Raw genomic sequence first — 24,270 nt, forward strand, 5'->3', positions numbered from 1 at the left:
TTTTGCCAAACCAGGCAAAAATCTGTAAAAATTTACAAATCCATCCAACAACACACAAGTCCTGGGGTGCCAAAGGTGCAATTTATTTACAACAGCAGAAGTGCATGTAAGAGCGCCCCAAAGTCCCTTCCTATACACAGAAAGACACTTGCATAATATTTCTCTATATATATCTATACACACACACACACACATTCACAGGCATCCATTGCTAGGGATTTTATATACACATTTACAGATTATACAAGAACCTCAAGGGTCCTAGAAGCAGATGACACAGCCTTTTCCTAAAATTCTTTTAAAAAAAAGACAATCAAGAAATCATAATAATACATGTAAAAGGACGTAAAAGAGAGTCATATAAATTCACTTTGGAAGCGCCTTATCCTTATGGGTGCAGAATAAATGCATCCTCTTCGGGATTGAGGCAGTGGGCACGAAATTTGGGCACAGCCCTTGCTGGTGGAGAACAATGAAAACAAAAGAGGGGTTGGGCCACCTGAATTCCCTGTATTGCTCTGAGGTAGATCAAGATGTCTAGCAACTTGACTGCTTGGAGTTTGACCACCCATGGTTCACTCAAAACCCTATTCAACTTCAAAGCTCACTGAGCTTGGTGTCCCTGGACATATTGTAGTTTATCAGTTTTGGCCTACCTTGCTGGGGTGCCATTACAGTTGGTCAGCTGGTTAGAGAAATGGTAGTTCATTTGGACCGCAGTCCTAAATGCACATTACAAAGGAGTAGGCACAGTTAAAACAAAACGCTGTGTTGTTGACCTGGAGTCCAAAGGATCTGGAAGTTATCAGGTTGCGGGGAAGGCTGAACTATAGACTTAAACTGGCTTAATAGTCAATTTCTTCCCAGGAAGCTATAATTCTATGGCGGTGCAGACACACAACTCTAATATTCCCAGTGTTCAGTCATGAGTGCTATTGCTTATGTCCCCAAAGGACTGGGAGCCCAAAAACAGTCCAGTGAGGACTGAGTGTGACCATGGAGAGTTGTTTTTTTCTTGAGGGGGCGTGCAGAAAACATGGAGGGGAAATAGAATGGAGTAAGGTACAGCTTGGCTGGCTGGCATAGTGAACAGGAGCGCTCACACAACAACATTTTGGGTTGAATCCAGCGCAAGTCATGCTAAGAGTCTACCCACTGAAATTAATGAACATGACTAACATGGGTCCATTAATTTAAATGGACCTACTTTGAGTAGAACTTAGCTGAATACAACCCTTCATTTCCAGTCCCACTTGTAGATCTTCTAAACATGAAATTCTGAAGGCCCACATCAACTCAACCCACAGTTCCTTGGGTTCTCTGCAGGCAGGCATGACGGCTAAAGTGGTATTAAACCTAAGTTTGTGGTGCAGACTTGGTTGCCATTTTAAGTGGCCCAGGCCAGGCCACAACAAGCTTTTGGAGAAAAACTGGACGGATGGATAGGGAATAGATAAATCAAATAGACATATAGATATATACATACATACATATGACAGATGCACATACTGTATAAGGGATCTGGATGTATATATATCAAGAGATCCCTATTCTATCTTTGTTCTAAAACTTTTGGTAAAGTGTATTTATAGTTATTTGTGCAAGAGAAGCTCCATTTTGGAGTGTGCGAGGAATTCCATACCAAAATTAGCTTCTGCCCCCTTTCCTGGGTTTAAGACCTTCCTGTCAAAAAGGATGTTGGATAAACCAAAGCATAATAAAGACTTGTGTCCAGAGACTTCAGGACCAGATGAGTGACAAACCTTTGAGAACCAACATAAATCTCTTGTAAACAAATGCTCCGTTCATCATTTTGTAAAGGAACGGCTTCAATTAGATGCCTCTTTGACCACTAGATTAGAGAAGAGTTGCGTAGATGGCAGATTTGTAGGCATGTCTTAATTGTGGTGATACTGCTCTGAGTTATGAAATTCTCTGACTCGGTAACTCTGATGTCAGTTTGTGACTGGATCTTTTAGGGTAGGTTTGTGACCTCATGGGGAAAAACACCACCACTCTTCTCAGTTTGTACAGTTGCAGTGTCTCAGAGTTTGAGGTTTCTGAAACTGCAGGGTTCTTGCCTTAAGAGCCTCCAGGAGATGGAGTAGACTATCAGAAGCGGCTGAATCACATGGGAAGGCAATTCATGGCTTGGGTATAAAACGTTTGCCTTTAGCTGCACTCTCCTGTCCACGAGGCTCCACTCTGACTCATCACGCCCAGGTAGCCTCCTTCCCAGAACCTACAGGTGCTCTGTTAGATTTCATCCTCTCAAAAACCAGACTCCACCCCTAATCTGCCCTTGAGCTTCTAAACCCCTTCCCCTGTGTCTTGGGGTCTGAGCCTCAGGAGAGCGGTGGCAAGCACCCCAGCTTGCTTTCTCCTTCCAAGTTAAGAGCTGCCTTTCGGGATATCAAGAATAGCTGCAATAAGACATTACAACACCATACTGACAAAATATTACACTAACACCGGGGTGGGGGGGTGGGCTTGGCCTGAGAGCCTGCGCCAGACCCCTTAAACTGCATTTTATGGCAAACATAACTACCATTATTGCTACAAAACACAGCTGAAGCACTAAGTGTGGCATGGCTAAGCACTACGGAGGCTTTTGAGGGCAACCGTGCTTGTCATCAAAAGTGTGATCTTAGCAGATTTGGCCCACTTTGTTGCTTCTTGTTCAGTGCAGCTAACACCTTATTTCATTCATATATCCATTTTATCCTTCCAACAAACTCGTTAGGTTACAGCTAAGGGTGACTGGCCCAAGGTCATCTTTTGAGCTTCCCAGCTGACTGCTCTGAACTTGGATCTCCCTGGTCCTAGTCCAACACTCTAATCACTATTATTTATTAATTTTATAAAATTTATATGCCACCTGATTGTTTAAAAAACCCCTCAAAGTGGTTTGCTGCATCACTGACTATATCACTGTATTACTTATTATTAATCTTTTCTTTCTTTTGTAGTGAAATAATCCCCAAGACATGCAGAACAGGAAGCAATAAAATACAAAGAGGAAGCTTTTAATGAATGCTGTAAGGGCTCCTTGTCATCCCAGAAGGATCTCAATGCACTGCATTGGGGCACATTCCCACCATTTAGAGTGCTATGATACCACTCTAAACACTCCTGGATTCCGCCCCCCCCAAAGGAAATCTGGGAACTGTAGTTTGTGAAGGTCGCTGAGAATTGTTAGGATGCCAATATTGCCCTCACAGGACTACAGTTCCCAAAGTTCCCTGTGAGGAGGGATTGATTGTTCAAACCAGGGCTTTTTTTCCAGCTGGAACTTACTGGAGCCCAGTTCCTCTCAGGTGGGTGCCATTGATATTACAAGAGAACAAGGTGAGTTCTGGCACCTCTTTTCCTAGAAAAACAGTGCTGGTTAAAACATTCTGGAAATCATGGCTTTGGGGGAGGAATAGGGGTCTCCTAACAACTTTCAGCACTTTTAATGAACTACAGCTCCCATAATTCTTTGGGGAAGATATGAGTATTTGAAGTGGTACCATAGAGCTTTAAATGTATAGTGCGAATGTGGCCTAGGTGTTGTGTTGGAACTTTCATTTTAGTTCAACCTCCCACTAATTGCAAAAAAGCAACATTTCAGCTCACCCAGGGTAAGCCGGAAGCTCCTATACTAAGACTATATTTTATGTGATCATTTTTCTTAATGTACGTTTACTCCTGGCACGGGATACGGGGCACCTTCGTGGAACAAAACTTTAGGTATGCAAAGCTACCCTTAGCTGCCATCTGCTTCCGCAGAACTTTTCACAGAGGCGTCACCCAAGACATGGGCATAGCCAAGTGGGGGCAGGGAATGGAAGCTGCCTAAATCAATAAAAATCAATAAAAATACATAGCAAACTGAGGTTCTGCGCCCCCCCCCCAAAAAAATCCTGGCTATGCGCATAACACAAAGTACCTTGAAATGGTGTTTGCTAACATAAAGCGGCCGGATTCTGACCCAGTATGACCTCCCTGCAGTCTGCAGCGCATGGATGTTGTTCAAAAGCACCAGCAACATACCTCCCCATTTACTAGTGAGTACACAGTCTGGGGGATTTGAGGTTGTCCCCGTTGGGCAAAAACAAAAACCGCAAACAAGGACCTGGTATGCTTTTGCATAGACTGGGAAATGGCAGAGCTGCGACTGCTGCGTTGCAGGGGGTTGGACTAGATGATCCTTGGGATCTCTCCCAACCCTTCAGTTCTATGGTTCTACATGTTGGAACTGCTTGAGTCAGAAAGGCTAAGGGTTAGTTCCTACAGCCTCTCCGCCTAATTAAACTTAGCACGTGTATGACACCATTTGAGCGCTCAGAAAAACCTCACACACATTATTTCTTATCACACCAATCCGGTAAGGTAGAACAGTATTCTTATCCCCACGCTGTAAACAAATGAGACCAGGGGCTGGTATAGTGATTCAGCATCTGCCTAATGCTCTCTGGTGGCAGCGCTCACAATTTGCATGTGTGAATGGGGCCATCTCAGATCTAGATCTAACTTCGTGTCCTGGCAAGCACAACCCTTTTCCTGAGGAGACACTTCAAACATTTGGCTTGAGTCCTTGTGGGATAATCAGACGCCCAGTGGGGGAACACGGAGAAGCACGTGTGCTTTCATGCGTGTGCAGACACGCACCCCTCGGGGCCAGCTCAGCCATCTGTGACACCTTGTTTGATGGCTTCAGCAGCAGATGATTTTTTGGGGGGTGGGGGTGAACCAGCCATAAATCTCCACCATGGAAATTTTGTGACACCCCTCGCTCCCCCTGCCCCAAACAAACACACAATAGCTCCAATGCAAAAAAAAGGTTTTCAAAGGCACCAGTCGACTTGTTCAGCTGTGGCCCCTTGAGAGATGAATAGCCCAGGGGTTATATGCACATGTGAAACCAACTTAAGAGAGGGGATGAGAGAGAGAATATGATACATTGCACAAAACTTCCAACCTTCTATGACTGCGGATATACAAAGGGCAATGAGACCCACAATCCCCCTTTCCCACTTCACCACCCAAGATGCAAAAATAAATCTCAGAGTATCCTGGCATTTCACTGTTCCCCGTTCCATGGTGCTGGAAAGTCCTGCTGTCTTCCTGCTTTGGAAACAGTTTTGGTCTGCGTAGCTTGTACGAGTGGCAAGGGGTTTGCCCAAGCGAAAACCGATCTCCAGGTGGTTGCACTGGAAGTGGTGGCACAACCCACCCTGGTGGGATAGGGCTGCCAGATGTTTCATCTGCCAAACTGGAGCTGGAGCTGCTGGAATCCTTTGCATTCATGCACAAGTTGCGCTTTGGATGGGGCTGGGTGAAAAAGCATGTATCTCATATCATCCATGCAGGAATCGTATCAAGGACTGGGGAGGGTGGAATCCTGCCCACGGGCATCTCCCAAGCAGGGAATCTCCCTCGCAGGGCTCCCCTGAGGCCCGCCGGGATTCCTTGTCTCTGTGCCTACATTCAGTCTTTGGGAAGCTAGCCTTTCCCTTTCAAGGTAATAATAATTATATAAAATAAAAACAATGATTTTATTGCTTGCCTCGGCAAGACTTTGGGGAGCTTCTGTCCATAACCGCAGGGGGCTACAAACATTCAACTAATAATAATAATATTAATATTAACAACAATAATTAGAGGGGGAGGCACAATAGTTTCATGGTTCTGTCCCTGAGCCAAGATAAATGCGCTGCTGCCTGGTGGCATCCTCAGAGTCGTTTGCTCTGTATGTGTGGCCTCAAAACATTTAAAAAAACAACACGACACAAAAACACAGGCCAGGTAATGTCACTGTCCCGCCAAAGTCAGAAAAGAAAAGGGGTGGGGGAAGCTCTCCCAATTTCCGAACCGGCTGTTGATCCACCCCACTGGGAATGAGTTGGTTCCCTTCTCGAGTGGACGGAGCAAGAGAAGACCATGGCCAGGATTCCCGGGGAAGAAGAACGGGGTGGTGAAGCCTGCGGAGATCTCCAAGGGCAGCTGCATGGCGGCCGGGTGGCTCAGAAGGAGGTGACAGCCTTGGCTCCCTTGCCCAAGGGAGGCTCCGGCAGGCCATTGGGAAGTGGGTTCAGTGCTCTGTCGGGTCCTGGGGCTCCGTGGCAGGGGGCAAAGGTCACACCAGGTGTCCCCGGCCATTGATGTAGATGCCGTTGGAGGTGGGCTTTGCCCGGAGGGTGCCGTTCTCTTGGACAAAGTGGGTCATGGCTTGCTTGATGTTTTTCTCGCTGTCCCGCTGCTCCTCTTCCTCCTGCTCCTTCTCCTCTTTCTCCTTCTCCATCTGGTCCTCCTGGACAGGGGTGGGGGGTGGCGGGGGGAGCTCTGTCTGCGTCTCGATCTCCCGCACCGTCGACAAGGTGGAGTAGCTACGTCCTTCGGCCTCCTCGCTCTGAGCCGGAGAGAGAAGCAGGGTGTCAGATATTTCTCCCATACGCACACAATGCTTTTTTTCTGGGGGGACGGAGGGGTATGCATACCCCTAAACATTTTGCGAATCTCTGTGCTTTTGTCCATTTACTGTATTTATTTTCCCTAAAAAATGGTGATTTTCTTGAGTCAAAATAAGAGTACCCCTAAACATATATTTTTTTAAGAAAAAAACTATCATCTATCTATCTATCTATCTCTCTATCTATCTATCTATCTATCTATCTTCTATCTATCTGTCTGTCTGTCTGTCTGTCTGTCTACCTACCTACCTACCTACCTATCGCAACAAAGTGGTTCACAACAAAAATACATGACACCAGACAATGAAAACCATATTTTAAAAGTTAAGATTTTTTATCTTTTAATTTGCTTTAGGTCTATTGCTGTTTTAACTTTTCAGAAGTCTTAAATGGTTGTTGGCTATTTTTCTTGCTAATAATTTTTTTATTTCTGAATTTATTTCTATTTGTTTTCAATCCAATAAAAGCCTCATTGTAACAATGCCAAATTATAATACCGTTAAAAATGCCACTCATTCAAAAGACAAATTATACAATATAGGTGCCGCCCCCCCACATGCTGCAATTGATGGTTTGATGATTTACTATACTTCTGCGTTCCAAAATCTTACAAATCTCCATTACACTCCAGTCAGAATAACAAACCCTTGGACCGCAGCTGTAATCATTTTATTGTCGCTGTTGATTTTCCTTAGAGATAACTTTCTTGTTTTGATTTTTTTTTGCAAACCGCTTTGAGGATTTTTGCAGACAAGTGGTGGATAGATTATTTGCAATAAATAATATATAGATCGACCATTGTGGCAAGATGTGCTCTTAACTGCCTGCATAGGCCTGGCAGAATAGAATTTTTTCCAGCAAGCATGTCATGCTCCAGATTGCTAGAGACTGGCTGGGCAGAGAGCAGCAGTGGGAGGCACCAGCCAAGGAACCCCCTGAGGAGGAAGGCTCAGAGCCTGGGGATTGGTGGTGGGACACAGAGGAGACGTCAAAGGGGGAAGACCGGGAGGAGGGGCTGGATACTGAAAGGACAACAGGGCTTGGTGCTCACCATGACAGAGCAGAGGCTGGTTTCACGCAGGCTGTCTGCCCGGAAGCTGCCCTGCCGGCTGTCCCGGCAGAGGCTGTCGGCTCGCAGGCTCTCCCGGCAAAGGCTGTCCCCACGGAAGCTGCCCTGCCGGCTCTCTGACCTCAAGGGAAGGTTTTCTTCCATCTGAAAACAAATGAGGGCATGGGGAAGGGAAGCGATGGCGAAGAGATGGTAACAGGGAAGTGAAACTTGCAGCGCTTGTTAAAAGTTGCCCACTCCACAATTAAGCCACTCATCCGTTCTCTCTTTCTTTCTCTCTCTCTCTCTCTCTCTCTCTCTAACCTACCACGCAGGGTTGTTGCGAGGTGGAAATGTGGGGGGGATGAAGCCACCCACATCTGCTGCCTTGAGCCCCTTGCAGGCATATAAGGCAGGGTGTAAGAGTCACATATAAATATTACTGAGCTGATTTGGTTCTCAAATCATGCCACCTGAGCTCTGGAGAACCTGGGGACTGACTGTGTGCAAAGCCTGCTGGAGGAAGCCAATGGTTCATCTAGTTCAATATCCTGCACTCACAGTGGTCAAGCAGACTCCATCCACCATGGGGAACCCGCAAGCAGGATCTGAGCCCAAGAGCAGCACTCTCCCCTCCTGTGGTTTCCAGCAACTGGTATTCAGAAGCACTACTGTCTCTATAGACACAGCATAGCCACCATGGCCTGTAGCCATTGATAGGCTTCTCCTCTATGCATCTGTCTCCCTTACGGCCATCCAAAGGGATTCTTTAGCTGCGATTCCTGCATTGCAGGGAGTTGGACTAGATGACCCTTGGGGTCCCTTCTCCGTGACTCTAAGTTGGTGACCATCGCTGCCTCCTATGGAAGCGAGTTCCATAGTTTAACTAGCGCTGCGTGAAGAAGTCACTTTTTAAAAAATGTGTCCTGAATCTTCAGTTTCACTGGATGCCCACGCGTTCAAGAGTTATGATGAAAGAGGGAGAAAATATTTTCTCTCTCCACTTCCTCCATGTTGTGCATGATTTCATAAACTTTTATCGTGTCACCTCTTCCCCCCGCCCCACCTGTAAGCCCCAAATGCTGGAAGCTTTCTTTGTAGGGGAGCAACAGCTCCATCCCCTGGATCATTTTTGTTGCCCTTTTTCTGAACCTTTCTTGCAACTCTGCAATATCCCTTTTGAGGTGAGGCAACCACAAGCATTTCCCAGGTCAGAGAAGGTGGCTTCAAGTAAGATCTGAGCTCAGCCCTTCTCATATTTAGAAAGGTGGCTTGTGTGCGTGTTTACATTATTCCACTTGCTCCCTCTAGAGGGTGCTGAAGGACTTCCATGGGCTCAGCTCTGCAGCAAAGGAAGAGGAGAAAAAGAGGCTTCAAAGTTCTATCAACTGCAGGCTTTTCATCACTTACCTTTCCTCTGTTCTTTCCAGGCACTGTCTGTGCTTTAAAGCTCTGTGTCTGAGCGCCTTTTTTTTTCTTTTTCTTTTGCACTGGAGCAAAAACCCTCCCTTTAAAGCTGAATCGGAGCAAACGGAAAACCCAGATTGATGCTTGCCCCAATTGAGCAAAACACTCAGACATGGAGCTCTGGAGCTCAGAGTTGTGTGGGGAAGTCCTGCCACGAGCCATGGATAAATGGGTGCCTCCAAGTTCAGAGGCAGTCTACCTGTGCAGACCAGGATGGTGTCTGAGCCTCCCAGAGCCATCTGGCCAACTGTATGAGACTTGAGATGCCCAGATCAAGCAAAGCATTTCCTTCAGCGGTGGAGGTTTTTGAACAAAGGTTGGATAGCTTATCAGGGATTCTTTAGCTGGGATTCCTGCATTCATTGCAAGGGTTGGACTAGTTGACCCTTATGTTCCCTTCCAACCCTACAGTTCCATGAAAGGAGAGGGGGCTCTCTATCCCCACCCACTTCCTCTCCATGCAAAAGCCCAGTCTGTGCCTTCTTATCCCTTCCCAGCCAACCCACAGGGACCCCCCACACTCTCTTTACCCTCACCTGATTCCGGGTGTCAGTGCTGTGGCTGGAGTGGAGGCGCCGGATGGAGTTCTCCCTGGTCAGGGTCAGCTCTTCTTCGCTGCCGGACACAAGGAGGGGGAGAAGCCAGGTGAGACAGCTATTTCCCCCCCTTGTCCTCTGCCTAACAGGAATATCTCAGACGTGGCACCAGGGGGCATCTTAGTTTGGCCAGAAGGTTCACCGTTCAAATTAATTTAATGAAGCCCATAACAACTTAGTTCCAGGGTGCCTTAGGCACAGCCTGAACCCAGAGAGCCCAGCTCAGCCCCTGAGATTATCTGCAGAAGTGCTGTTGGTCATACCCTGAGCTGGCAGGGCTCATTTGACAATGACGAGAAACCAAGCCTTTGGTGTAGTTGGCCTGGTCCTACAGGACACTCCACCACTAGAGATTCAGCAAGGTGTGATTCCCAGAACACAACCCCTGCGTAGGTTGTATGACATCAGGGGTGGGGCAGGCAAGCATGTAGCTGGACCAAAGGGCACTGACAAGCCCCGATGATCAACTGATTGCCCGGGCTTGCACGCCTCTGTACGAGGTGCTTTGCAAGCCCCAACCATCAGCTGATTGTCCATACAGGCGTCATCGTGATGCCAAGTGATTGGCAGGTGGGTGTCCCCACTCATCTGTGAAACTTAGCCCACAGTGGGGGAGGGGGGAGGTAAGGATCCAGCCCACTAGCCAAATCTAGTTCCTTAGTCCGGCTCAAAACGTAACGGGGGGACCAAGGTGATTACGGCTGGCATCAGAGAAGAGGGCTAATAACACCAAAACAATGTCATGTGAAGTGCTAGATGACACTTTGGGTCCCTTCCAATTCTATGGTTCTATCCCCATTTGCTTACTATTTCTCAGTGATGCGTTTAGTCTTCCTCTTGTGGTAGCAAGTCATGAGTATGACCACCAGGACCAGCAAGCCAAGCAGTACTACAGAGATGAGTCCTGCCCCAATCATGGAGATGGAGACCACGTCCACCTGCTTGGCCCGGTTGCCTGTTGGGAGAGATAAGAAAAGAGAGGTGAGTAGGCCATGGCAGTGATGCATGAAGTCCACTTTGAGCTTCTCTGCATGGGACTGGAAGAAACCCACAAATCACCCCCTTGCCCAAAGTCCTACAGCACCAGTTCCTCTGAAGTACAGATCTTTAGAGAGTTACAGAAGGAGTGGCTTCCTTACAAGGAGAGGCAAAATTCTCCTATGGCTGCCAGGTGAGAGAGGAGGGAAGGCAAGCCCTTTTATTCCCCCACCACACATCGGGGGGGGGGGAGGACCTAGTCCCCTATCTTCTCCCCTATATCAAATTCTGAGGAAACAAAAAATGTGTGTGTACAGCTAGTGGTAGGCACAGTACTGATTGGCTAGAAATGGGCACGTCACCAACCCTCAACACTGGAGCAGGTTTCTTTTAAGTTTTAAAAAAATATTTTACTTTTAAAAGAAACATTGAAACGAGTGTTTACAGAGGTATGATTCCCAGAGTGGTTTAACAGTCAATCCCTCTTCCCAGGGAATTCTGAGACCTGTAGGCTTTGTTAGGGGAATAGAGGCCTCCTAATTACTCTCAGTACCCTTCATGAACGACAGCTCCCAAAACTGTTTGGGGGAAGCCATGGCGGTTTAAAGCAGTGCCCTAGTGCTTGAAAGCTATGGTGTGAATGTGGCCTGGTTTGTTGTCTAGCATAGACAAGCCAAATCAGCTCTGCCGCCCGTTTCTGAGCTGTCCCAGAATGGTACCTTTTATGCTGATGGTCGTCTCAGCCTCCTTGGTTGCAAAGCCATTGGCCACCTGGCAAACATAGACGCCTCCATCTTCAGAGTTAAGGGGTCTCTGGAAGAGCAGGGTGTCCCCCTTGATTTTCACTCCGCTGGGGAGGGGGTCATTGAGCCTGGGCAGAGAGAGGAGACCAAGTCAGGAAGGGGTGGGGAAAACATCTTTATCTCTGCGGACCCAGATTCTTGCTGGGTCTTCTTTTAACACCTAGAGTTTAGCCATCATTCATTCATTCATTCATTCATTCATTCATTCATTCATTCATTTGCATTTATATCCCAGCCTTTTCTTTAAGGAGCTCAAGGTGGCATACACAGCTCTCCCCCTCCTCATTTATTCCCCACAACAACCCCGTGAAGTTAAGTTAGGCAGAGAGGCCACGACTGGCCCAAGGTCACCCAGTGGACTTCATGGCCAAGTGAAGATTTGAACCCTGGTCTCCCAAGTTCTAGTCCAACACTCCAACCACCACACCATGTACTCTCTGTACTCAGAGCCATGTATGTATATTTTCTACTCCAGGTTTATTTATCTATTGCATTTCTATACACGATTCTTTTCCAAGGACCTCAAAGTGATATACAGTGGTACCTCAGGTTAAGTACTTAATTCGTTCTGGAGGTCCATTCTTAACCTGAAACTGTTCTTAACCTGAAGCACCACTTTAGCTAATGGGGCCTCCTGCTGCCACTGCGCCGCTGGAGCACGATTTTTGTTCTCATCCTGAAGCAAAGTTCTTAACCTGAAGCAATATTTATGGGTTAGCGAAGTCTGTAACCTGAAGCATATGTAATCTGAGGTACATGGCTCTCCTCCTCCTCATTTAATCCCCACAACAACCCTATGAGGTGGGTTAGGCTGAGAGGCAACAGCTGGCCCAAGATCACACCCAGTGAGCTTCATGGCTGAGTGGGGATTTGAAGCCGTTTTATGCTGAAAGGGGAAGGGAAAATGTCTCTTTCTCCACTTCATGTGTAATTTCCTACACTTCCATCGTGTTGCCTCTTCTTCACCTTTTCTCTTAAAAACATTGCAAGTATGTCCCTATTTTCGGCTGCAGGGTGTCAGAGGGCCTTTGCCAGAGGGAGAGGCACCGCCCCAAAGTCGCCTCGCAAGAGGAAAAGAGGAATGGCAAGGGCCAGGAACTCCTGAACCAGATGCTCTCGCCCTTTCTGCCGCTTCCCCGCCTCAGCAACATGTCCAGGCTCGTGAGGGGAGGTGTGGGGCACAAGGGGAGGGGGGGCAGGGAAGAGGAGGGCGGGGTCAGCCATGACATCATGAACAATAGGTGCTGAAATCAAAGGGATCCCTTCCCTTTTCCCACGGGTCTCTTGCATAGCTGAGCTGGGTGCCGGAGCGTGTCCAGACAGCACCCCAAACTCTGCGCAGAGATTCGGCAAAGCGTCTGAGCCGGCGAGCAGAGCCCGGCCGAGGCAACAGCGCCGTGCCCTTCCCAACCCGCACGCACACGCAACTGACACATATGCACATGTGGGAGAAGACATCTGCATGTGGGGAAAGACGAGGACATATGTGCAGTGCGCATGGGTGCATCAACAGGAGCCTCTTGTCCACACACACATGCGTTTAACAGTGTTTGCAAAGGGCAAAACTTTCCTCCCTTCCTTTAGCTCCTTCCTCCCACCGCCTTTTAAATTTATCGATTTGTTCACAGCAAACATGACAAAAGGAAAGAAAACAAAGAATCAACATTTTAACTCAGATGTTTTCAACCTTTTTGAGTCCATACGGTTCCCTTGACCAATTACATTCTTTTTGCGGCACCCCTGTGGGGCTCAGGAGTCCAGTTATGGACAGCTTCACATCCTATTTTGAACACCCTCCCTTGTGGAGTGTTCCCTCAGCCTCCTCTCTTCTCCCTTCTCCTTGGGAGTCTTCTGGGCAGCCGCCGCTGCCCCTCATCTCTGAGCTACCGCCCTCAAAAGAGAGGTGCCTCCTCACATTGCCCCACAGGGGCCTGCAAAGCACCCCCGACCAGCCCCAGAGGCACCATTCGCCTGGGGAGTGGTAGCCAGGGCTGCTGCAACAAATAGCTGTGCAAGCTTTTGGGAGGCAGAGATGTGAGAAGGCATCAGAGGGACAGAGGCCAGTGTTGCTTGTGGCACCCCTATCGTTCAAGGCACCCCAGGGTACCACGGTACATGGGCTGAAAACCCCTGGTTTAACCAATAAAGCGTTGCAGTACAAAGACACACCACAGCCCCAAAGGAATAATAAAGTATTGATTGGATATTCCCTTTCCAAATAATAAAGTGTTTTTTTTAAAAAAAAATAAAAATAAAAAAGTATTCTCCACCTGTGAGTTCCATCAGTTTTATTGAGAATCAAGGTCCTAGGTAGTTTTAAATGAGCCAGACATTTGCATATACTGATGGCGCCTCAATATTTGCGTAAGAAATAAAATCATGCCATATTTAAAAAACAAATGGTCACCAAGGTCTGCCCTTTAGATACTTTTGCTTTTAATTTTAAAAGGCAATTTTGTCCAGGGTACTCCAAATGTGTCCTGGGGGCATGTGCAAATCTCATCTCAGAGCCTCCAGGGCAAGGAACCCACCTTCCAGCTTTCTACCCACCACCCCACCCCATTTTACAGTTCATTTCCAGCATTTGTTCCAGGATAACTATCTACCCTGCCTTCTCACTTTTTCTGCAGAAAAGGACAATAGTCATACCTTGGATCCCGAACACCTTGCGAGTCAAATGTTTTGGGTCCCGAACGCCGCAAAGTGAGTGTTCCGGTTTGCAGACATTCTTTGGAACCCGAATGTCCGACCTGGCTTCCAATTGGCTGCAGGAGCTTCCTGCAGCCAATTGGAAGCCACGCCTTGGTTTCCGAACGTTTTGGAAGTTGAACGTACTTCCAAGGTATGACTGTACTGACACTGAGTCCTCTGCCTTTGCAGGCGTGCCAGCAGGATGAAATCCTGGCCACTTCCTGGCCGATAAGCAGCTGTGCAGCTCTCTACAGAGGCCTTGTTTCCTGCTGAACGGCTGCACCTCTAAAAAGGCAGGCAGACCTCAAAAGAATCTCATTCCTGCCCCCCCCCCCCCCCCGCCAACAACCTGGCCTGTGCAAAGCCTCATCCATCCACCACGCCCACCCCCCAGCCCTGTGCTGACTTGGCTGGTTTTTCACCGTCTCTCTCTCTCTCTCCCCCCCCCCCCCCGCCACCTTCGCTCACCACAAAAGGCTACAAGGTGCATCTTGGCCCGGGGCTGCTTCCCCGAAACCCACAGCAAGTCTCAGCCAGTCCCTTGGAGCACAAAAAAAAAAGAGCTCAAGAGGCAGGCCGGGATGGCTGAGTGATGAATAAGTGTTTATGGAGGATCAGCCTTCCCTTTGAATGGGATCCGTGGGAGCTCTCTGCGGCAGCCAGCCCAGTTCAGGTGCACCGCTGGCTGGCTGGGAATGGAACGGCTTGGCGAGCAAGTGGTTGCCACTCAGACGCACTGCTGCAGCTGCCTTTTAGGGGGCAGGAAAGAAGGATCCCCAGCTTGGGTGCCTGGGGCAAGAGGGGCTGCCAGAAGTAAGCCTCGCCAGCTCTCTGTGGGACGTCAGGAAACGCATCTTGTAGCTGGCACCCAGACGGTGTCAGGCGGGCCAGGCAGGCGTCCAAGGCTGGCGCTGGGAGATGCCAAGCTGCCCCAGACTCCTCTGGTGGTGCAATCCTGGATTTGCATCCCAGGAAAGTGTCACGGGGGTTAGGGATTGCCCCAGGGGCGGGTGCTTGAGGGGTGGGGGCTGGCTCGGCTGTTGCTCGCCCCAACGGGCACAGGCTGCCTCCAGAGGCTTCCAGCGCTAGGGCAGGATTCATTCCCCTGGCTTCAAGCTGAGCTGCCTGCAGAGAGGGCACTCTGCCACAGAACTCTTCCCAGCCTGCCATGCCCACTTTGTCCTAGTAAGCCCGGGGTTCTTAAACTCTGTTTTTCTAGGGCATCTGTGAGGAGCTCCTTGGAAGCCTACTGGGGACTGCTTACTGGGAGAAGCTTACTGGTGCAGCTGGGTCATTTTAGAACCTGGCCTTAATGGTCTTGCAAGGCGCCCCCTTTGGGTAGCCAGTTGTAAAGCACCTACTTCCCATTTCTGTACTCTCTCTCCCCTAATTCCATGCTTCTACATTCTTGGTATCTCACAGCAACAAACCAAAACAGTTTGCCAACTCTGGATTTATTTATTTATTTTTCTTTTAATGCTCTGAGCATGTTGCATGCCTGCCTTGAATTCACAGCACCATCATGACTACAGGGGAAAAAATGGCATTTGCTTCTGCTGCCATGGGGCTAAATACATTTTACCCGGGATTAACAAGCACCATTGTGAGAATCTATTACCATGTGCATTCATGGCCGCCTTAAAAAAATACAGAAAGGATTCTATAGCAACCCACATCTGCCCCAGTGGGCCCTGCCTTGCTTCTAGCAGCCCAGGTGCCAATGCCAGGCTTGTTGGCTGTGGCTCCCATAACCTGCCACTCTCTGGGTGGTCACCTGGGGACCTTCTGGCTCCAAGACCCAGCTGCACTTCTGACCAGGCTCATTCTTTGCTCATGTCAGACAATGCTGAGGCCCCATGAGGCCTAGTCAGCGAAGTGGGAGCCATAGTTCTCAACTTTCAGATTTGAAAATAACGGATCAGCAGCCTCACCTGTCCCAGGGACAGTCTACGGGATATCTAACAATCCGGGATAGCAGCGGGAAGCAGCGCTGGAATAAGGGAATTTCCCGCAAAAAAAGGAAGGTTGACAGCTATGGTGGGAGCAGAATGGACTTGTGAAAAACACACCCAAGAATCATCTGCAATGCACAGGGCTTCTGTAACACATGGAGGCTAGGATATAAGAACATTTGAAGAGCCCTGCTGGATTAGGGCCATGCCCCATCTTGTCCAGCATCCTGTTCTCAGAGTGGCCAAGCAGGTGCCCCCAAGGGATGCCCACAAGCAGGACCCAGGAACAAGAGGCCTCTCCTCTCCTGTAAATGGTATTCAGAAGCATTACTGCCTCCAACTGTGGAGGCAGAGTACAGTCTCCATCGTGGCTATAGCCTTCTTCTCCATAAATCTGTACGATCCTCTTTTAAAGCCAAGCAAAACCATATATCCGAAAGGCACCACGGTCTCCATTGGCACTTCATTCCAAATAAATTAAGCCCTGGGTAAGTGCAGGCACCCTTGGAGTCTCTCACTGTTTGGAGACTGGGACTGACTGCAACACTCTTCTAAAAGTCAAGGTAGTGCCTGTCCTGCAAAACGCTTTTGCCCATTTTCCATGTGCGAAACGGCAGGCTGACCACAGCATGCCACCTTAAAATTAGTGTGTGTACATTGTTGCATGAGTGGGCAAGAGATAAAGACACAGCCACGCATTATTCAGAGATAGGGCATCTGCGGAATTCAAAGGTGGAACCTCCTTCTTTGGAGGTCTTTAAGCAGAGGCTTGACAACCATATGTCAGGAGTGCTCGCATGGTTTTTCCTGCTTGGCAGGGGGTTAGACTCGATGGCCCTTGTGGTCTCTTCCAACTCTATGATTCTATGATTCTATGATTCTATGAAATCGATTTTAACAAAGCATCCTCCAAAGAAAAAAACCTGGGACAAGATCAAGACTTGTGATTTATCTGGGACGCAGACTAGACAAACTGGCTCCTACGGCAAGCAGGGTTTTCAAATGTTTCAGCTGGAGAGATGGGCTGTTGATGTTCTTATACAATTGCATTTATGGATTTTTAATTGCATTTCTTATTCCGAATGCCTAGAGGCTCCAGGGCAGGCAGCATACAAATTTAATAAATGACTACTGCGTAAATTCCTGGAATTAAAAAGTCAGGTATACATTCTTTGATTTTAAAAAACTCCGGACGATTCACATTCCTATCCTACCTTTCCCTCAAGGAGCTGGAGGCATTCACGACCCATGCATCCTATTCGTCCCCCCACCACCACTGCCATTTTATCCTCACAACAACCCTGCGAGACAAGTTAGGGTGAGAGAGTCTGATCGGTCCAAGCTAAACCAGAGAGCCCCGTGACAGATATGAATCTGGCTCTTCAGCGTCCTTGTCTGAAATTCTCATCTCATCACCACGAAAGAGGTGGGGCTGCATCCCCAGGAGCCCAATGTGGCCCTTGGCACCTCTCTATCTTACCCTCGGAGTTCTCTTTGGGCCATGCCCCCCCTCCCAGTTTACACTTGCTCAGGGTTCCTGGTCCATGCCCTCTCAAGTGCTTTTGCTGGAATGTATGCTCAAGATGTGAAAAATGCCTTTTGCTTAGGTGTGTGTAGGAATGCCTTACTTTTCTGAGGCTGGAATGTAGCCTACTGTGAAAAGGTAAAAGTCATAGCCATTAATCCACCTGCTTTTGCCTCTGGCCACACCCACTACCTACCTATAGTCACCCCCACTGGCCACACCCACCCTTGGCCTCTGGCCACACCTACTTTTCTGCCCCTGGCAACTGCCCCATGCTGAATAAAGAAAGAAAACTTCAGGCCTCTTCCCTGTTTAGAAAGAGGAAGCCATCTCTTGCACCACAGAAAAGCGACTGACCGTGTCCAGTTGTAAGTTGGTGGGGGGTTCCCATCTCCGAGGCACTTCAGGAATGCCCCTTCCTTTCCTGCGACCCAATCTTCCCCCTCTTCGTGGCCCAGGACTGAGGCATCCGAGAGATCTGCGTGGAGGCAATGTTAAGAGAGGTCAAAGTGGCAGAGAGGAGAGAGCAGCCCACACCCCCTGCACTGTGCATTTTAAAGCAGAATCTCACCACTTTAAACTGCCACGGCTTCCCCCAGAGGATCCTGGGAAGTGTGGCCTGTTCAGGGTGCTGAGAGTTCTCAACAGAGTTCCCCTCAAGGAGCTGCATGCTCAAAGGTCTCAAAGACATCCCACGTGTGTGTGCGGAAGTCGGAGATTAACAGCGCAGGCCTGCTCATGTCTACTCAGAAGCTCAGGAATTACTCCCAAATAGATGCTAAAGAATCATTAAAATGATTCGACAAAATTTGCAAATTGCTGGATCAAATTCATGAATTGTGCCAAATCACTGTTTAGCCTTAGCTTTGGGCCGGATATCTTGGTTTGACAGTGGTGAGGCACGACAGGCCCAGGTCAAAAGGTGGCTCCTTTGGGCTTTCCTATCTGGCCCTCAGGACTGTCCTCATGCCATGTCCACCTCCCTAGACCCCACCCCTGGCTGGCTTGCACAGCACCCTCCTTGGGTCCTTTTTCGTGGTGGGAATGTGCCTTTCAACTGTGATCATGCCTCTTGCTTGCTCAGATGGAGAATCGAGGGGTGTGCATGTGTACACAGAGAAAACTGACTTTCTGTGTACAACAGGCCACACACCATACACCTAAAGCACATCCACTGCACATAACTTCCTCCCAAGAACTCTGGGAACTGCAGTTTTCCGTGGATTATGGGGAAATGTAGCTCAGTTGTGGAAACTACCGTTCCCCACAGCCGTTTGCTTTAAATGTGCCTTAAATGCATGGCCTAAACTTAAGAGCTAACCTTGTGGCTCTGGCTAGTTTTGCCTCCGGCCACAACCACCTGAAACACATTGTCCTTGAAAGGTAGGTCCCTGAGGGGATATGAGTGACTCTTGTGCCCAGAAAGTCCCCACACCACCCCTTCTGTGCGGCGATGGTTCGACCCACCCCAGAGGGCCGGCAGATACCCACATGCCACGTTGAGGGTGTGCGTGATCCTCTTCTTGTGCTGCAGCCCCGGGTGGGAGACGATGCAGGTGAGGGCCTTGCCGTGCATGCTCCGCCCGGGCACCACGTAGAACTCGCTGGTGACGGAGGCCGAGCGGGGGTGCGAGGAGACGCGGCTGCTGTCCGTGCCACGCACTTCCGTCTCCCAGGTCACTGTGGGCACGGGGTTCCCTTCCGCAGTGCAGGAGGCAGCCAGAGTCCGGCCCTGCCCCTCCTCCAGCGGGGGGCCAAGGTTCAAGGTGGGCAACGGGGGAACTGCAGCCAGAGGAAGAGGAAAACGAGGCTAAATATCTGGAAGAACTTTCCGAGGGCAAAGAGCGGTTAAGACAGTGGAATGGCTCCGAGACCAGAGAGAAGAGATGGTGGAAGAAGATTGGAAGACGTTTAAGGAATATTTGAAAAAAATATGTTAATATTTAAATCTTAGAATAGCTTTGGAAGTGGATTTAGGCTGCAGGGTTAGAAGTATAAGATAGTGCATTTTAAAATAGTATTATTTGCAAGTGATAAAATGTGAAGATTTTTATGGTTAAAGTAAGTGTGATTTAAAAAATGGTTAGAAATTATTATATATGTAAACTACTAAAGATGAGGTAAAATGAAAATCAGATAGGGGGGACTTGGGGAAGCCCACCTAGAAAAATAAGGATAAGACAAGAATCTATTTGTATTGTTTGTTTTCCTGTTTGTGTTGTTTATTTGTGTTATAAAATGACTAAAAACTTTTTTAGGGGGGGAAAAGATAGTGGAATGGCCTCCCTGGGAAGGTGGAGGGCTCTCCTTCGCTGGAGGCCTCTTGCCAGCGATTCTTTAGTTGTGATTCCTGCACAGCGGGGTGTGTGTGTGTGTGTGTGTGTGTGTGTGTGTGTGGTGGATTGTACTAGATGACCCCTTGGGGATCCCTTCCAACTCTACAAATCTATGATTTTATGAAAAAAGACCCCCACAGTGGTTTAACAGCCATGGTGGGTAACAGATTTAGTGTGAACATTCCCAGAAACTCGGCAAAGTAACTGGTTCCCAACTGTCAGATTACACCAGGATGAAGTGTGTGCTGGTGTGTGGGTGTGGGGGGGAGGTTGTGTACACGTTGAGTCTCAGACTTTAGGCTGCAAGCAGAGGTTGGGGTATATGAATACTTCTCCATGCAAAGACATACAGTGGAACCTTGGTTGTCGAACGTCATCCGTTCCGGAACATTCGACAACAAAGGATTAAAGGGCTGCCAGCAAGTTCAATGGAGAGAAAAGAAAAAAACTCCCCAGAAGCCGTTTGACTTCCAAAAAATGTTCAAAAACGGAAGCATTCACTTCTGGGTTGTTGGCGTTCAGGTTCCGAATTGTTCGGCTTCCGAAGCGTTTGACAACCGAGGTTCCACTGTATATGCATTTTGTCTCATTTCACTTTTAATTTGTATCCCCCCTTTCTGCACGGCTATACCCAAGGCAGTTTGCTCACCGGTAGAAAGCACAAAATATGCAACAAGGGTTGCACATCCCATAAACAACCCAATTCAAGGCAAATCAGTCACGATAAAAATATGACTTTAAAATAAGCAACTTCTATCAGATAAAATAATATCCAATAATCCAATATATGCATTTTAAAAAATAATAATCCCTGAAGATAAAACAACAACAACACTAGCATGTCAGGAAGATTAATGTAAGAGCGTTTTCCCTGACATGCTAGCTTTGTATGTGCAGGGATTGGTTTTAACTGCACAGCATTCATTTCTGCGGACCCTCACCTGAAGCCAGCCCAGACAGAGATCTACCACCCAAGTCAGACCCAGGGCTCGGTTTGAGGGTTCATTAGGAGGTCCTTACCTAGGATCTTGAGGGTCAGGCTGGACTCAAAACTGCCCCTAGGGAAGGTAATGAGGTGGCACTCGTATGCCCCCTCGTCGGCCTGCACCGCATTCTTCAGCAGGATGGAGCCATCTTCTAGGGATCCTTCGGACTGTCGCAGCACTCGCCCTGAATAGGCAAGCTGCACGTGGGTCCCGTGTTGCCAGTTCAGCACCGCCAACTCCTGCGCTGTCCCGTCCTCCCGCCGCTTCATCCACGTGATCTGAACCACCCTCTCGCCCTCTGAGACCTGGTAGGAACAGGGGAGGACCACATCTTTGCCAAGCACTGCAGTGATGCTGTTCTGGGATGCCAGGATTTTTGCCAGCACACCTGAGGAGACAGGGAAGGGTTAAGTGACAACCCGCAAGCTCATCTGTGTGTAAGTGGCATAGAAATAATAATAATAATAATAATAATAATAATAATAATAATAATTCCACTTTTTCACTGGACTGGGACTCAAGGCAGCTTATGCTAACAACAACAACAACAATTTGTATACCACCCTATACTCACAGGTATAGGGATAATATACAAAAAAGGGTAAAAAACAAAAAGCTAAATTCATATGAAACATAATCATTAGAAAAAATATTTACACCATAATATAATTCAAACAATACCCCAAAAAGTCTATTAAGGGCTCATCCTCACTTGAATCTGCTTGTCCCATTTTTTCTACGCACAATTCCGAGGTTTCCCACTTCCTCCAGGGAAACCAGTTGTTTACCACTGAATCCTAAGGAACGTCAGTCAGGTTCCCTGCAGATTGACACTTGTCCCAATTCAGCAGTAAACAACGGGTCTTTCTCAGGGAAAGCGGAGAGGGCAAAAGAAAAACTGCTCGGACCAGTGCCTAGAAAGCATGGGGAAAACAGAATAAAATGTGGCCCAAACAGAAGAGCCCTGAAATAGAGATGATAAAAACATCACTAATCTGGGCAATGTCAGTGCTACCCAAGGTCCAAGCATTCCAGGACAATTCAGCAGAATGTTGAGCAAAACAGCAGCAGAGCGGAGAAAATCCTGGGTGTGATGCTGAAGCCTCAAAGTCTGCAAGCTTTAAAAGTACAGTGGTACCTTGGCTGTCAAATGGCTTGGCTCCCGAACAAATTGGTTCCCGAACACCACAAACACAGATTGTTTTTTGGAAGCCGAATGTCCGACGTGGCTTCTGATTGAGTGCAGGAAGCTCCTGCAGCCAATCGGAAGCCGCGCCTTGGTTTTCGAACGGTTTTGGGAGTCAAAACGGGCTCCCAGAATGGATTAAGTTCAGCAACCAAGGTTAACCTTGGGTTAAGAACTTAATTCATTCTGGAGGTCCATTCTTAACCCAAAACTGTTCTTAACCTGAAGCACCACTTTAGCTAATGGGGCCTCCTGCTGCTGCCGTGCGCCAGAGAACGATTTCTGTTCTCATCCTGAAGCAAAGTTCTTAACCCGGGGTACTATTTCTGGGTTAGCGGGGTCTGTAACCTGAAGTGTATGTAACCTGAAGCATCTGTAACCTAAGGTACCACTGTATCTAGCTCACTCTCTCTCTATTCCTCTCCCCACCTTGCCCTGCTGCATCCTCTTAACAGCCATCCTGAAGAAAAGCTCTGGAGGACACAAAAGCTCACTCGCTTGTCACTTTGCATGAGGTTTTAGTTGTTGTTGTTATTACAGTGGTACCTGGTTTACGAACTTAATCCGTTCCGGAAGTCTGTTCTTAAACCAAAGGCGTGCTTTCCCATAGCAGCGGGGGACTCAATTTACAAATGGTACACACTCAATCGGAAGCAAAACATGTTCTTATTCCAAGGCATAGTTCACAAACCAAAACACCTACTTCCGGGTTTGCAGCATTCTTAATCCAAGTTGTTCATAAACTAAGCTGTTCTTAATCCGAGGTACCACTGTATTTGCCTTCATATTCCACTTTTTTCTCTGTGGAGCTTACACGGTTCCCCCCCGCTCAATCCCCACCATAACAACCCTGTGAGATAGGTGAGAGCAAGAGGCAGGGACTGGCCCCTGAGACCACCTCATGGCAGCCGGGTGAGGATAGCCCTACAGCGTGGCTTGTGGGTGGGCTTACATTTCTTTCTTTGCCATTAACTTATTTCTTTGTCGTTAACTGGTGACATTTTAACATGGCATTTTAACAAAACACACGAAACAGAAAAGCAGGAACCAGAAAGGACCCTCGCTGCATTTGAAGGAGACCTTGTGCATCTGGCTGCATTTTTATGGCATGTTAGAAAAAGGGCCTCTCTGCCCCCCTCCCTCTCTCCACCCCCCCCCCAGCTCCCACCCCACCTCAAGCCCTTCTGCCCCTGCAGCAGAGGTGTCCTCCTTGCCTGGCCTCCCGTGGATCCTTTCCAGAGCCGGAACCACCGGCTGCAGAAGGCTCCTCCTGCCTCCAGGGAAGCGGACAGGCCAGAGAGTCCAGGTAAACCTGCCTGCACAGATACCTGGGCTCTGCCACAGCTTGTGGGATCTCCTCCCTCCGCCTGCAAACTGCCAAGACTTCCCCAGGCAAGGAGGGGCTGTGCGTGCGGAGCTCCCTGTACAGGAAAAGGGATTCACCAGGTAGTGTAGATATTTTTTTATTTTAGGGCCCCATTGTTTTATTTTATTTTTAAACACAGCCTATAATTGCTGCATTTCTTAAAAAAAATATGCAGCTTATCATTGCCGTAAACTCTCTGCTGTTACTTATTTATTGCATTTATATCCCACCTTTTCCCCCCAAGGAGCTCAAAGTGGCTCGCATGGCTTCCTCCCTATCTCATTTAATCTCTACAACAACAACCTGTGAGGTAGGTTAGGCTGAGAGGCAGTGACTGAGCTCAAGGTGACCCATGTCTCCTCAATGGCCTTTTAATTAAGTAATCAACACGGTGTACAGTGCAACCCTACACATGTTTACTCCAGGGAAAGTCCGACTGAGTGCAACAGGGTTTACTTCCCAGAACGTTTGCACAGATTTGCACCCAGAAAGGCACTTTGCTGCCTATGTTTTCTCAGTAACCTTACAACAGCCCTGCAAAGTAGGGTACCATGATTACTGCTTTACTGCTGAAGCTGGGGGAAAGGAAGGTAGCAGTTTGCTGGAGTCCCTGCACCTCGCCGGCCACAAGTTTTTGCCCTGCTTTTCAGCCAAAACAGCTTTCAAATGTCAGTGGTAAGTCGGTTCCTGCCCTCTGGCTTAAAGACACAACACAAAAGGAAAAGGGGCTGGAAAAGAGGAGGAAAAGAATAATTTCGCTCAGGTACTATTTCTCTGTAACAGCTCTTGCAATGACCAGATGGAATGGAAATATTTCAGGCAGAAGTAAAAAGATGCTGATCTTTTGGCAGAACGGCCAGAGAACTCTACAGGCCTGTCCT

General features: G+C 48.2%; 1 protein-coding gene across 2 annotated transcripts in view; it reads right to left on the reverse strand.

The window, feature by feature from the left end:
• Positions 1-62: 62 nt before the first annotated feature.
• NECTIN4 (nectin cell adhesion molecule 4) overlaps positions 63-24,270 on the reverse strand; it is an 84,284-nt gene continuing 60,076 nt past the window's right edge. For both annotated transcript variants that reach the window (XM_082204296.1, XM_082204297.1), the window contains 8 exons: positions 20,872-21,225; positions 19,007-19,297; positions 17,873-17,993; positions 11,264-11,415; positions 10,374-10,521; positions 9,507-9,585; positions 7,507-7,668; positions 63-6,394 (listed from right to left, as the gene is read on the reverse strand). In XM_082204296.1, the coding sequence (XP_082060422.1) occupies positions 6,122-6,394; positions 7,507-7,668; positions 9,507-9,585; positions 10,374-10,521; positions 11,264-11,415; positions 17,873-17,993; positions 19,007-19,297; positions 20,872-21,225 (1,580 nt within the window). In that variant the 3' untranslated portion in view covers positions 63-6,121. The remainder of the gene's footprint in view (positions 6,395-7,506; positions 7,669-9,506; positions 9,586-10,373; positions 10,522-11,263; positions 11,416-17,872; positions 17,994-19,006; positions 19,298-20,871; positions 21,226-24,270) is intronic.

This window comes from Podarcis vaucheri (assembly GCF_965113315.1).
Source record: "Podarcis vaucheri genome assembly, chromosome: 16".
Taxonomy (NCBI): Eukaryota; Metazoa; Chordata; class Lepidosauria; order Squamata; family Lacertidae; genus Podarcis; species Podarcis vaucheri.